General features: G+C 36.5%; 1 protein-coding gene across 3 annotated transcripts in view; it reads left to right on the plus strand.

The window, feature by feature from the left end:
* Positions 1-15,640, plus strand: part of MDFIC (MyoD family inhibitor domain containing) — a 52,194-nt gene extending 36,554 nt beyond the window's left edge. For all 3 annotated transcript variants that reach the window (XM_063155301.1, XM_063155300.1, XM_063155299.1), the window contains exon 5: positions 12,128-15,640. In XM_063155301.1, the coding sequence (XP_063011371.1) occupies positions 12,128-12,375 (248 nt within the window). In that variant the 3' untranslated portion in view covers positions 12,376-15,640. The remainder of the gene's footprint in view (positions 1-12,127) is intronic.
* Positions 15,641-15,843: the final 203 nt, after the last annotated feature.

Below are 15,843 nucleotides of genomic sequence, written 5' to 3' on the forward strand. Positions count from 1 at the left end.
TCTGTACTTAGTATCCTGAACTGATAGAAATTCCTGTCAACATTGTCACACGTACATCAGAAAAAAACCCATTAAAGAACTACTAATTCAAGTCATAGTAAATATTTAAATCCAGTAATGGCAGGCTCCGCGAGGGTAGACTTTGCTTTTGAAATGTTCTGTTAGCTGATATCCTGACTAGCTGTGAGGTCTAAACACTAGATAATAAAACAGTGACCTGTGCTTCAGTGTTCAGTATGCCTTATGCTATATTTGGGATGTAGATAATGCACACGAAAAAGCTTCATACTCCTGAATAACTTAAATAAGCAAAAATAAATAATTTCTCTCATGTTTTAGCTGTGTCTCTATGCTCTCACTTCTTGAATTTACACTTAAGGTTCCAGAGTTCCTGAGCTTCTCAATCCACTGCCTTCCCATTAGTACTAATATACTCAATGGACTTTGCTACTGCCCTTAACAAGAGCTAGAAATTTTATTGGTTTGAGGCAGGCACAGATGTGACTGGTTAAGAAAAAACAACTCTAGAGGGAGGGGACAGACACAGATTCATAGAGAAATAGGAGATGGTACTGTTCAGCGAAGTGGGGAAGATTCTCAGCCGAGATGAAAGGATGAGGGATCAGAAGGACCACATGTAGTGCCCTGAATGAAGCCTGACATCAGTGGAGTGACTCCTTTTGGCTTCAACTACTTTAGTCAAACTTAGTGGATCTGTGTAGTAATATCAACAACAGCTTCAGTCAGACCCTTCCATGGGCTGGTCCCCCTAGCTATTGTTTATTTTCATGTCTGTTTTCAAGAATCTACTGTTACTTTTCTGTTGCACTTTTAGTCCTCTAACATTTCTTTCCAAAATCACAACTTCATACTTCCTCTGTATCCTTTTCTGTTACTTGAAATATCCTTTTATCATTCTCCTTAGTGCACTTTGAAAAGACTGTATCTTAAGAATCCTAGATAGATAGAGTCTATCTGTCATTCATCTGTTCATGTGACTGAAACAAAGTGCAGGCCTCTGAATTTAAGAAATCCAATCTCCAAAGGAAAAAAAGCCAAACTTTTGTTTCAGAGGCAGTGCCTATCCTGTTCATTCCCCTATACAATTAATTATGGCAAACATTTCCTTTACTCTTCTAAAATTATCCTGTAACAAACACAGTTGTTGGGGTTTTATTTCCATTTAATAACTGAATATCATGATGTCAAATTAAAAAGTGATTGAGGAGAAAATTATTAATGTCTTAGATTTAACTTTAAATTCTAATGTCTGATTTTAATATCCAACACAATTGTGTTAGTTGCCATCACACAATATTTTTTATGCAGTAGAAATTTTGTTATCCTTAAAGGCATATCTGATTAGAATATAGATCATTAAATAGTGTTGTCACATTGTATAACTTGCATTCTTTCAAAGCAGAGAAATACAGGATAGTCCTTATTGTCACATGGAATTTCACAAGTCACCTAAGAGCTAAGGTTAAATAAAGTCAACACTGTACATCTGGCACTGTAATGTCCTTTTGAATGTAAGAACTTGGATATATGCTCTGAGTAACTTGTCCCATTCTGCAAATGTCTGCAGCTCTAACTTTTCTGTTACTCAGTCTGACCAACGCCCGGGTTTTATCGTGCAGTGATTAATGTCTGGTGTATTGGAATATGCCCATAAGGGAATATTTGTTTTTAAAAGGGATTTTCTGGTTTTGAAATTTATTTTGCTTTACAGTTCTCTGGCAGGCGTGTTGTATATTTGTGTAAACACATCTGCATGCACACATATACAAGCTTTCTGACAGCTTCTTCAGTTTTTCAGTAAGGTACCCTATGGGGCTACATGACAGAACGATAAATTATAAGTAGTATTCTTATCAAGCTGTTACCTCTCAGGAAGTATTAATATATACTTCATTTGTTCTATCATCCCAATTTTTTAGAAGATGGACAATCAGAAAGTCTGGCAACAGTCAATTGAAATATTTAGATTAACACAAAGAAGAGTTGACTATTTAAAAGAAAAATGATTTATTGATAGCTTAAAAATAACTGTGTTATTACTACATGTCTTGTTAACCCCTTATGACTACTTCATTACAAAAACCTGATATAATTAGCCCAATTACTTGTTTAAAGGACTGTAATTGCATTTAAATCAGGAATATATGTATATATATATATGGATATGCTTGATAAATAAACCTAATCATACTAAGCCAGAAGAGTATCTTATTAATTTCAGTGACTGAGGATTACATAGACATTCTTTCAAAATGGTATACACAGTTTAATTTGAACCTAACTTCTTCAGCTTCTTTGTATAATTTTTGGGCAAAGAGGCATTTTTCTGAGCAGTTGCCTCTTCTGATTCACTGAATTTCTGTAGAGGCTATTGACACAGCTTCCAGGAAGATAGAAAAGATACAAAGCTATTGAAAACTATTTGTGACATTGCTGAACTACTTGGCCTTGCTTTAATTTGTACCATGTTAACCTCATACGCCACTGGTAACTGCTGAAGAGTTGCTGGGTTTGAATTTACTTGAAGGTGTGTGTTTGTATTCAGGCACGTATCGTGTATAGTGCACTAATATAACTTCCAGGCAGTTTTTTAAATGGTCTTATGGAGAAAGAGACAAACTATATTTCTTTTGTACTGTGAGTAATAAATCACCTAAATTAACTCACCTGCTTAGTGCTATTCCTTATGTAGTACCTTGGATTTTATTCTTTAATTGCTAGCCTTGTTTGGTTTTTTAAACCTGAAAATACACACCCTGTATTTTTACTTCATCTGCCTTGTCTTCCTCCTTGAGTGTTTTGATCTGTTGTCAGTCAGGAGACTAATGAAATTAAATGAATGAAGGTGGCCAGAGAAAAGGAAGAGATAATGTCCTCAGAAGGAAGAGAAGCAAAAATTTTGTCTGTCAAGCTGAGTTTAAACTATAGGAAAGACAAAATATTTTTCATTTTTATCCTTCCCAAAAGCTGCATTCTTCTTGATTCTTCTTAAAAGACAAGAAGTGAATATTTCCGGAGCACCATACTTGGTTGTAATGCAAAGTTTGCCCTGATCTAGTACTTTGTTCTAGAATATTGTATCTGTTGACAGAACAGAAAGCCTGGAAGGGCTTCAAGCAGGATAAAATGAAGAAACCTGATGGGCTTGCCCCCCATCCTGCACAGGAGCATATTTGGGCTCGTGCTTATTTGAAATGTAGCATGCTGCTTCACTGCAGGTTTCAGTATATATACCAGAAAGCTAAATGAAGTTCAGTATTACTTTACCCTGGCTAGCACATCTGCCTGTGAAGGTTGGTGCTGCTCCTGTTGGTCTCCAAAGTACTAGGCATTCCTAACACAAGCTATGAAACCTCCCAGTCTGCCACCCCTCAAAAATTCACCCACCACAGTTAAGAACTCTTTTATTAATTGTTCCAGCTGAAAACTCCACTTGTGCTGTGGGTCATATCTTGTGAGCTTTTAGAGCTGAGTGTAGGGAATGCTTAAAATGTAACAGATATTTTTGTAGCAGTAGTATAAAAGCTTTAAAAACTTCTTTTTAAATGAGTCTGTAGTATATGTGGCCATGTCAGCATTCCAGAATATGCTGGTTAGAAACACTTTCACATCCAGTGAGACTTAGGAGGTTGTGAGTGCAGTCATCAGTTGTGCTTTTCCTCCACATCTATTATTAATCCATATTGTCCCTGAAGAAATCTTACTCAGCTCCATAACTTACACTACAAAAAACCAAAGGAATTATGAAATAGTTGGAGTGTCACTCCTAAAAAGCAGTTTTTAAACACTGTTTCAGTTCTAAAGATTTTTCAAAGGGACTGGATATGTTTCAGTGAATATTGGGAATAAAAAAATTTTTAGCTCAAAGAAATTTTAATAATATTTTGAATTATTGATGCCAGAGGTGTCACAGTACTTCCAAAATTCTGGTTGGTAGGCCATTAGCAAAGAGATTTGTAACTATTTTGCACCCGTTTATTATGAACAGTGGAGAAAAACACCTTGGAAACATAAAAAAGCTATTGTAAAGGAGTAAAAAGGAAGACAGTCTAGTTGCTGTGTTCAGATGCAGAGTATCCAGAGCCCTGATGCAGATCCAGATGCAGAACTTTCCAGAGAAACTTACAGAAGAGAGGAGGTCTAAAGGAGGCAGCAATGAGGCAGGAGAACAGTAGATCTAGATGTCAGGAGATGAGGACAGATGAGTAACTGAATACACACATATGTGTATCAGAGTGGTGGAAGGGCAGTAATAATGGCATGCAGTTGGAGGAGGAAAGGAAAGTTGGGCAGGGGAAGGAAGGAAGAGGAATCTAATTAAGGGAGTGAGGGGCCAAAGTAGGTGCTTATTATTTTTGTAAAACCCAAACCAAGTTTTCCTACCAAGTCCTTATGAAGCTTGATGTTATACATTTTTGAATCAGAGCAATAATTTATGAAAAGTTAAGGATGGAGAGAGGGAATACAGATTTTTATTTGTTTTTGACTGAAGCTCTCACTTCTGGTCAAGTTGTTGTGACCTCAGAAGTTACTGTGTTTGGCAGAGAAATTCCCACAACTCCAATGACTCGATGATTGAGTTTAATGTGGTACTTCACTCAAAAGGCTTTGAGCATACACAATTGCTGTATTCATTTGGAAACAGTAGATTGTTAAACTATGCTGAATGAACAGATCATGAGCCTGCCTCCTGTATGGACAGTGAGATCTCCGTTCTTTCCTTCCCAGGCTCTCTAAATCAGAAAGGCAATAGAAGGCATCTTCTTTGCAATTGGTTTCTTTCAGGAGAGGTCTTTAGGAAGTGTAATAAGGCTAGATGCAGAAGTGAGCTAGATAAGGAAAGCCTGCAGCATGGGGGTGAGACTCTGGGGAAGGACAGCCAGTGCAGACTTGCCACCACACTGAAGTTACCATTAATGCTTTCCCAGAAGCAGAGCCTGAAGGAACCTTCCTCAACTTAATAGACTGTATTTCTTGTGCTGCTGAGCTTAGAGATGTGATGAACTATTTCACTGAAAGAAAGTGTGGATTTTTTTTTTAAATCCAGTGTTTAAAATTCAACATTTCAGGGAACATTTGAACAAGACATCCGTCTCCTCCTCCCCCTTCTTTTTAGTATAATGCAACTTCATCTGTTCTAGATTTTGAATCAAAGCATGGGGTTGGGGACACTATTTAACTCATGCTGCTGACCACATTAATTTATTATAATATCCCAAGTGGTACTGATGGCTTAACTGAGGGTGAAGCAAATCCAACAAACAGCCTTTGTGTTAAGCCAGGGTCTTAAGAGCCAGTAGGTGCATATACATGGAAAGTAATGTGTAGTTGTCTTAGCATGCTAGCAGACTTCTGTTTGAAGTAGGAGTGTTTTACTTTGGTTTCTATAACTTTATATAGGAAAAATGGTTTCCAGGAAATTTTCCTTTAGTGAGCATGATTTGCAATAGGATTGTGTTGAGTTTTTTTCTTCTTGAGGGACACCACAGCAGCACTAAATTTTCTTTTATATACTGCTCAGTCATTTGATTGGTATTATTTACTGAAATTCAGTAAAAGTGTGCATCAATAGCCTAACATTGCAGAAGTATCTATTGGCCATCTCTCAAGCTGGCTTTTTTTTAAACATACATATGCTTCTGAAAGCCATCCCATAGCATTAAGTGGTATTTAGGCAGCTACTTGTCAGTATCCTGCAATCTCTCTACTTCAGCTGAAATTTTGTTATGTTTTTGAAATTGGTTCAAAGTGGATTTGTGTGTGAGCATGAAGTGCTAAACAGGGGTCTTTGTTAAACAAGGTTGTAAGGTTGTATCAGAACACTGCCCCACAGACAGTGGGCAAATAACATTATCATATGGTCAAATGTGTGTTTTTTAAGAATGCATTTTGAAGAGTGATGTATTTTAAGTAAGGTTTACATCATTTTTTTGCACAGAAGTCTTGAAAGGTAATTTACCTGTTTTTTAATAGGATTGAGTGGAGAACAGGGCCTGTAACAGAAAGAGGGTCTTTCAACAGCATCTATTTTATAAGGACATAGTCTAGCTAGCATCTAAGGACATAGTCTAGCTTGACCTAACTTGTCTCAGTATTTGCAATGGTGAGCAGTGGCAATGAAGGCTTCATATTCTAAGGAAGTCTTAGGTATTGGAAATGAGCAGATTTCTTAGTATATCTGTATGTTTGAAATTACTCCTGAGGTTGTATCTGTATTGAGGGCTTAGAATATAAGCTTTGATGAAAGTTTCCATGTGTTCAGTGTGTTTTGCCTGCTCAGGCAACATTTGAATTTTCTTGTTCAATAGAGATAATAGGTTTTTATTTTAAATGGTGAAATGTCACGTATACTAGGCTTTTTAAGTATGTTTTTCCCTGTCTTAATAAATGTCAGTCTTTCATCTAGAAGTAACCATACTCCATACAACATGTTAGTTTGTTCTTTCAACCTTTGCTTGTTTTCCTGTGGACATTTTCCTGGGTGCAGTGATTTTTCTCTGAAGATAGACAGTGGGTTGCAAAGGCCGCCAATGAGCCCCATTGCAGGAGTGGTGGGAGGTGTGACAGCGCGTGTGCCGCTGCTCAGGAGTTCTGCTCCCTCCCTGCCTCTGCAGGGCTTTAGGAGCCGCGTGCGGGGTGGTTCCTGGCTGGGGCTGTGCGCTCATCCCGCGCCACCGGACTGCGGGGCGCCTGTAGCGCCTGCTGGGGCTTCTGTTCAGGGCTCTGCGGGGGCCCTCTGCAGCAAACCCCTGCTGAAGACCTCAGCTGTCACTTTGATTGTGGGTTTGCCCTTTTTGATTCTCTCTGTGAGACAGCAGAGTGCCTGGAGATTTGTTTTGAGTGGTCTGAACTTGGTGAATATAGTTAGTAAGAAGCTGACCAAGGTCGCCATCCTTTAAGTGAGCTTATTTATCACTGTAGACATGAAAAACTTTTATCATATGTGACCTGCCTGCTTGGTATGAAAGCTTTTTGAGTCAGTTTGTGACAGGTTAGTGTCAAACATTACAAAAGCAGCACATAGCAGCCTGCACGTGCATTTCTCTGTGCATTTTTCAGTTCATCTTCTGCATTTCCTGAACGGTTTTGATGGTTGATAGTTCTCTTCAAAATCTGTTTTTTAAGTACAGCTGCACCTTTTCATAGAAATGAAAAGGAGGTTATACAAGGAAAATTTAAATAAAATAAATGTATGTTTCAGTATTTGAAAGAAATTGGATACCAGAGTAATATCTGTATGCAGAAGTTTTAGAAGGAAAAAGTAGTGTGCGCATGCCAGTGTTTAAAGACATAGACAAACATTAAAATAGTTTTATTTCTATATTGTTTCTTTTCCTTAAACGAGTGTAGCTGTTATAACTGGGGTAATGCAGACTTCTGGGCTTTTATAACAGTGTGTAAACAGTTTGAAGGGATCTTAGGCCTATTTCTTGTCTGGATTTTGTTTGTGGTAATATTTAAAACCCATTAAAGTAGATGTTACATGTACTGTATCCACTTTATGGTTAAATCAGCACATGGTTGGATGTGTGTGTGTATGATATAAAGCAGCAAAAACTTGAACAGGCTGGTTGGGTTCTGTTTGCCTTGGCATTGTTTAACAGTTTTGATGAAGTTCCCTAAGAAATTTGTGCCTTTTGGGGATGTGCCGAAGGATTAAGGGAACACCTTCACTTGCATTGGTTTTAAAAAGTGTCAGATGAGATGCCCCTTTTAGCTTCAGGTCTAATTTTCATTCCATACAAAATGAAAGAATAATTGAAGATAAGCTTGAGTATCTGAAAGCTCACCTTTCTTCCCCAAACATGAGTTGGTCTAATAAAATGTACTAGCACTGACTACAAATGAAGACTGTTGTAAGTTATGCCATTTAGAATAGTTTATGGGAGCTTGGATCTAGTCAACAAATGTGATAGAGTGTTTTAATGAAATCAGAAGCAATTGGTAAAAGAACTAGGGTAGATATAGTGGTTTGGAATTTTTTTTTTTTAAGGTATGCCTCTAGACAGTGTTCACACCCCACATCCTCACTGTTATGTAGTGACAGTCTCTAGTGCAGCATTTCTCAATTAAAGAAAAGTGTAATATAAGAATTAAAAAACAATGGAAATTTGAGACTGGTGTGGGTGTAGTGTGGAAGTCCTAAGAAAAAGTTTATCTTCATTAATGATTTGCCTGTGTGATGTGATGAAACTTAAATGCTTCCACAGAAAGGGAAATCGCTTTAATGAAAGCTTAAACCTCAGAAACTTCAGAGTTATCTTACTATCAACAGCAGTGCATCATGAATGTCAAGATGAATGGAGTTCTGTCCACAATAAAGATGTGCCCCTAACTCTTGATTGTGTTACTATATCTAATGGGAAAAGAAGATTCTAATTCTCAAACAAACAAATAAACAAAAAAGAGCTTAAAGAAATTTTAAGCTGGCACCAGTATCATAACTGGTATTGCTGTATAATTTCCTTTTTAGAAAAGACTAGAATATACTCAAAGTTTCCAGAAAACACATAATCGGACATTAAAATCACCAAGTTTACAAATACATAAAATATATTTAGTTCTAGTTGGATTAAAGTGATCCACTCCTCAGTCACCTGAAAAAAAAATCAGATTTTGATGGGGTGAGGTTAAAGAGTGGAAGTTAAGAATAGTCTTTATTCTTAATGTTAATCTTAACATCTAATTAATATTAATCTAATGTTATTCTTAATTCTTAGTAAATTTTAACGTTTAGACTAATATGTAATTTTCAATAGTCTCCTTGGTCTTATAAGCAGGAAAAAATTACTGGAGTGTCTTGTGCAAGCAATGAAATATATTGTAGTGGTCTCCAGCATGGTAATTGAAAACCTGTGGTCATCTCTTTTGAAGTCAGCTTTGTATAGCACCTTCATGGCTGTATTCCACTGATCACACCAGCAGTCAGTTTTAGCTGTGTAATGTTTTCTGTGGAACTGTCAGGTTGCTGTAGGAATGTTGATACTAGAGAAGAATGAGTTTTATGTGGCGTGGTGGTTGTTATTACTACAAAAATACAGTGTATCTTTTTCCTATAATTGTATCTGTACATTAGAAGCCAAGAAATAGGGGTCAAACATGGAAGAAATTATTCTTCCACCCATTTTGTCCAACTGTATTACAGCCCTTTAGAGTCATGATTCTGAATTCACCAAGTTAGGTAGGACTAGGTAGCAGCATGCTTTGTCATGTGTTAAATAATTGCTACCTGGATAGCTATTAAAAGTCAATAACATGAAGAACATAAAAGCATGATTATTTCAGGTTTGTCCTTGAAATGTGGATCAAAGTTTATGTTCATTGTGCAAATGAGTCATTGCAAGAATGAAGAGAGCACTAAAGGGGATCTCTGCTTTCTCTCAATTGTTTGTGCAGGTTAAGTAAAATTATTATATAAAGATTATTTGAATCAAATATTAGGTTTGCCATCTGGGGAGAAGGAAATAAAATAAAGAGTAGGTAAATAAATCCTTTTAGTGTTTCAGTCATTGAAGAAGAGATGGAAATAAAGACCCTCTGTAGAGTTTCCATAATAATACTAATGTCCAAAATTTTTTACTATGTCTTGGACCATTTTTCATAGATTTTACCTTTGAAATATGTACATTTAAATCAATGTGGCCTCTTCTTGTAAGTCTTGATTTGGTGGATATTTTAGCCTAGGAGGGAAAAGTTCTTTTGTGGGTCCGGAAAATGCTTTCTGAGTAGAGTCTCTGTTTTATAACCTTGAACTCTGTTCCTTGCCCATCACTAGTATTATAATGTCTGTAAATGTGTATTCCTCTCCCTGCAATTTTACATATCCTTGCATGAAGCAGGCAAGATTTTTTTGAACATCTTATTTACAATATGTATACACACAAAGTTTCATTATGGTGTACTAAAAAAAATTTCTAGAATGACATTTGTTGTTGTATTAGCTTCTTCAAGCTGTATTTTAAAGATGTGATATACTAAAACCTTAGTTCCTCAAATATAAAGGTTTCTTAGATAGAACTCTTGGCTTCTTTATCTTTTTCCTTCATATTAAAAGAAAATCTGAAAGGAGATTCTACCTGAGCATATTTAACACCATCTCCATGACAACCAGCTAATTAATCGCTATCAGTCTGGCTTTGGTCCTTTTCAGTGAACTGATACCTCCAGCTTTTTTTCACATATCTTCTGTGTTTTCTATGAAGGTCATTTATTTAGTGACATTATGTCTTTGGGAATAAAAGCTTTTTAATACAAGAAACAATTTTCTTTAAAGCACGTTAAATGTACTTGTGGTTTCCTCTCAGTTTTGTTTCCTGCACAGTAGTGGGGAGATTTTAAGGTTAGAGTTTTGGGGATTTTTCTGAAATTTCAATCTTGCTTCCATCTTGCTTTTTCTGAAATTTCCATCCTTTTCCTTTCGGGCATAAGGGTTTAGTAGTACATTATGACTGTGGCCACATTGCAGCACAGAAATGTCCAAGTTAAGTTTGCATCTAAGTAGTGTAGTAAGTAGGAATGGGCTAAGGGTTCAAGTAGTTCCTGTGCTTTTTGGGACAGATTTGGCTGGTCTGAGCCTCTGTTGCTGCATTGCTGTAGGTATTCATGCCTGCTCGTGTAAGTCATCACTGCAGTATCATGCAGTCAGAGTTTCTGCAATGTTAGAGGTATTTGGAATCAATCAACATACCTGTCATGGCTACTGCACAATTTTTAACATTTATAAATTTGGTTAGAAGGCCTGATAATAGTATTGCTGTTGCAAGTAAATGCAAATTTTCCCCTATGACAGCAGTCTTCAGCCTGCGAACTGTGAGAACTTAACCTCTATAGAATGGAATGTCTGTAGGTGCTTAGACAAACTGTCCATATAGCTCAATATCCTGCTGTTCCTAACAGACTCTCATAGGGGATACTTGTAGGGACTTGTAGGACTCGACTGTCCTACAAGAGGCAAGAGATAGGGTGAGGTTCTGCAGGATATTTCCCCCAGAACATTTTTCCAGTCTTCACCTGGCTGTGGCTAAGGAGTTCAAAGTTTGCAGGCAGTAAAAAGAACAAAAGCTGAGGCTAGGAAGGAAATGTATTTCTCCATCCTGAACACATCTTGTATTTTCAATGTTTTGTTTCTGAATGACTATTCACTGCCTCTGACAAATTAAATATGTTTATACATATGAATTTATACACATCATGTAAATAGAGTATATCCCACAATTCTGCAGTCTCCTTTTCACTGGCACATGTTTAGTTCCAGTCCTTGTTTTCCTGTCATGTCTCATGGATGTATTATTGTTTGAAGTTATTCCATATATTTACTCTTTGGGTGCCATATTTTTTGCAGATAGTTTGTGGGACGCCTTAATTATCTATGTAATTTAGTAGTAGTACTGAAAGCTGGTTATTGATGTTCAGGTATAGTTAAGAACTCTTGAAGATTGAATTAGCAATTCTTTTAATGTACTAAGTAGATTAATCTAAAATTAAAGGAAGAGAAGAATCTGTATTTTGATTGAATATTTTATATATTGTTGAAAGTAAGGAATGCATATAGCATGCAGTTAAGCTGGTTTTAGTGTGTGCAAAGAACAGTAAAAAACTCAACAATGTTTAGGCAACTCCTTTATTTTCCTTCACATGTATTGAGCAAACAAAATAGTTTCAGAAAGGTGAGATGAACTGGGAAGGGCTGGAAATTATTTTAGGTAGTTTCCCTCATTAGTTGCTTTTAAAATTATTTTTATCAGTTTGTGTAAGAATGTATAAATGAAGATAATAGATATGGATATTTTACATAATAAATGACTAAGGAGATTGATCTGAGGAGCTCTGAGCAGTTTAGTACTTGGGATTTGTATGAAGTGAAGTGGTGACAGGAAACTCACACAGAGTTGGAGACGAGTTGAGCTGCAGAAATGACCATGAAGATGGGAAGAGGGTTTTTTCAGATTATGTCTACTCCAAACCATTTCCATTCAGCTGCTTACTTGACATTGTGATGTATCTGGATTTAGAATGACATATTAATGATTTTCTCTTTACTTCTTTGCCTTTTTTTTTTTATTGTTTTGTTTGCTCCTGACACGCTACTGAACTATTACATATGAAGATTGCTGTGTTCACTGTATCCTGGCTTGCTTGTTCTGTGAATTTCTCACGCTCTGCAACATTGTTCTGGGACAAGCGTCCTGTGGCATCTGCTCGTCGGAAGCGTGCTGCTGTTGCTGCGGGGACGAGGTGGGGGACGACTGCAACTGCCCCTGTGACATGGACTGTGGCATCATGGACGCCTGTTGTGAATCTTCCGATTGCTTGGAGATCTGCATGGAATGCTGTGGGATCTGCTTCCCATCGTGAAATATTTATCCCTTTCTATTTTATTCTCTATAAAACTGGAGAGCTTCTCTTTAATAAATTTGAGGAAAGACAAGGTAAGATTTTCACACTTGCACTGTTAATTCCCTTTATATAAATATTTTTTTAAAAAGCAATCCTCAAATCTGTATTCTAACACGAATTGTATAGTTTTGTATGTGAAACTAAAGCTACATTCCAGCTTCCTTTTGGCTTTGCAAATGGAAGAGTTTATTGAAAGTGAATTATAGGCCTGATATTGCAGGCCATACGAAGGCAAAATTCCCATTTGAATCGAGTGATAGGTTTTGGTCAGAGAAGAGACTGCAAGGCAAACCTTAAGTATTTGCCTTTACCTACTTTAATGTTTAAACACTCAAATGCGTCCATGCATAACATGCCTTTACAGGCATTCTGAAAATCAAGATATCTCTATTTCTCTCTCTTTGGGTTGAAAGCAACTTTGCTCTGTTGTTTTAAACTTAATTCAAAAGCCAGCATCAGAAATCTTCCACTGGTTTTGCTACAATGGTCATGTTGGCAGTATGTCTTTTGTTTTGAAAATCTCATTGATTAGAGAGCAGTTCCTGGTATTTTCCATTGCTGAGATTACCTGACAATCTAAAGTCAAATATAAGTTTTGCCCTGGGCTAGAAGAGTACCAGGATTTCTTTGTCATCAATCAAGACAGAATAGACACCTTATCATTTTAGTTCAGTACTATTATTACTTGAAATGCTTTCTGTTAAAAGAGACTTTGGAAATCTGTGTAGACATGAAGCACATCCTCAGAGTAACCAACTAATAGACTAACGATACTTCAAAAATTGCCTATAAGAGGAAAATTATTAGAAGAATAAGAATCAAGTATCTAAACCAGTGCATAAAGTGGCCTGGTCATGGCTGTTTGTGGCTTTGGAGCCAGTGTTACATAACTTACTATGTATTTCTTTATGGTGTAAGAAAGATCTACAGAGGGTAGTAGAACTTAAACAAGGCATAAAAACAAATTTAAATTGACTTTATTAAGGAATTCTTTCATATTCTTACATGCAAAAGCAAGTGAAAAATGTTTATTCTCAGATACATTTTAAATGTTATTTTTAAATAACTGTGTAAAAAAAGATCATTTAAAAATATATGATATGCTTTAAAAATAAAAGGACTGGTATTTAAAGTATTTGAAAAATGCAGTTAGGATCTGTTGGACCTAACTGTATATTCACTGTTGCGCAATTAAGGTTTTCCAAGAAATATCTCTCTTTTGTATTTGTAATTGTGGAACACATAAAGAGGTTTGTGGCATTCCCAGATTTAGGGAATTAGTCTACCCATTTTCTTTACCATCTTCTAATTTCTACCCTCCATGTCTGTAGCTCACAAACTGTTCTTTGTAAACCACCCACACATCTTGATCTCACAATCTTTCCTGTTTACACACCAAGTATTCCATTTGTAGAGCATAGATTTGTAGATCTCCTAAATTCAGTTCTTGTTACAGGAGTCATCAATAGCCAATAGCATGTGTGCTGAGGGAATTGGCCAAAAATGTCTCTTTCTACTATGGTGAATTCAGTTTATGCAAATGTGACAAGCTAAAGATCACAGGAGTGTGAAGCTAAGTCGACAAAAGGTCTGATATTAACCAAAGCTTCTTCTTGTGAACACTGACTAGTAGTGCCTACTACTGCGAGTTATCACTGAAGCCAAATCCTTAACTCTGCTAGGGAGCTGGGAAGTGTTACATTTTGCCTTAGCATATGCAATATTGTGGTGTATTCTGATGCAATGCAGATTCACCCTCAGAGGGTTTCCTAATCTGTTTTTTTGATAGTTACTACAAGTATTATTCTTATTATGGGTTTTTTTTCTTTCATATAATGGGCCAGATTCTGATCTGTATTCCATAAACTAAGTGCATTTCCATTCATGTCAGAATTTTTTGTTGGTTAAATTCCAGTTAGAGAGCACAAAAATATTATGGTAATAGGCAGGCTAATAAGGAATAATATAGTTAAATTGATAAATTCCCAGTGCTCAGAATCAGACTCATGGGGCTCAATTATGACTCCTAAAAGGCTGAACCACATTGGGAAGGGGAAAGAGGTGCCTTGGTTGAGTGGCATTGCCTGGAGGCATTTTGTCTTTGTAAGGCATAATGCCTCTGGGGAAATTGGGGGCATCACAGTGAGCACTGGGACTCTGCACCTTGGAAAAAGTCTAGACAGTACTTTGTCCATTGCAGGTGTGTGGTTGACACCGTGGTTGTGGGAACATGTTCTCTGGGGCTAGACAGCTCCATGAACTGTTCTTCCTCATGTCCTTCTGGTCACAGAGGTGAATTAGGGCTGTTTCTTGTCTGATTGAGCTTTTGGGACAGAGAAGAGGACTCCCCATCTCTTGTCCTGCCCCAATATCCATGCCCTGCTGGAACAGGTTCAGGTCTCTGCTTGGAAAATGCACATTTGTGTATCATGCTTTAAGTGGATGATAGATCTTACTAAAAATTACTTTTACTACAGGTTGATATGGTTAAAAAAAATTAAAAATACCAGTGTAGGGAGTTATTTTCCTGTGTAAAAGTTATCTACAGAGTTTGTCCTGCACAAGGCCTTGTATCTACTTACTGGAACTTAGTGGGTTTTTGATTTATTGAAATTATAAAAGCAATAATTGTGAGAACTTTGTTCATGCATATGTGTATGTACTTTTTCTCACACACTTGGACATACACACACAGATATGTCTTTTCCCACCTTTTTTGTGAAATACAAGGAAGTGAAAATAGTGTTATTAAACCTCATAATGATTAGAAGTATCAAAGTATTAAAGACAATTGAGAAAATAAAAAATTATGTATTTTGTTTGACATTTAAATGTAGTCTGCTACTGTGTGTCATAGAGATATTAGCACTTTTGAAAAATATATCTTTGTAGCAGAGAAAATTAGCTTGTAGTTTAAGGAATTCCTCTCTGTATTTACATCCTTAAGTTCTGTTTTGTAATTTTCACTCTATAATCAGTCTTGTAAGCATCTTGTGTAATAAAAAAAGCAGAATCAGAAGTCAAATGTGAAAATAGAGTTTAAATAAAATGAAAACATTAGAATTTAATTGTCTATTTTATAATAGTTCTTGTGAACTTGTACAGTGTTTCAGTTTATAGTTCTGCAAACTGGCCCATTTGAAAGACATGATGTTTGTACTTTATATCAATTGGATGTGCTACTTGCAAACACTATTTTGAAATAAAGATCTTTATTTTGAAACTTTTGGATATCACTTTTTTCTAGTCTTGCCTTGTTACTCCTCTGCAGAATAATTTATTGTATTTTTGTGTTTTTTCTTCTACTTTAACCCTTGGGTGACTTGCACAGAGGGTGAACCAGTGTACAAGTTGTCTTACAGGTGGAGCTGAGCCAACTCAGGCACTAGAAGTTGTGCTAGCATGAACCTCCAGCAGTAAAAAAGT

Source organism: Melospiza melodia, chromosome 4 (assembly GCF_035770615.1).
Source record: "Melospiza melodia melodia isolate bMelMel2 chromosome 4, bMelMel2.pri, whole genome shotgun sequence".
Lineage (NCBI taxonomy): Eukaryota > Metazoa > Chordata > Aves > Passeriformes > Passerellidae > Melospiza > Melospiza melodia.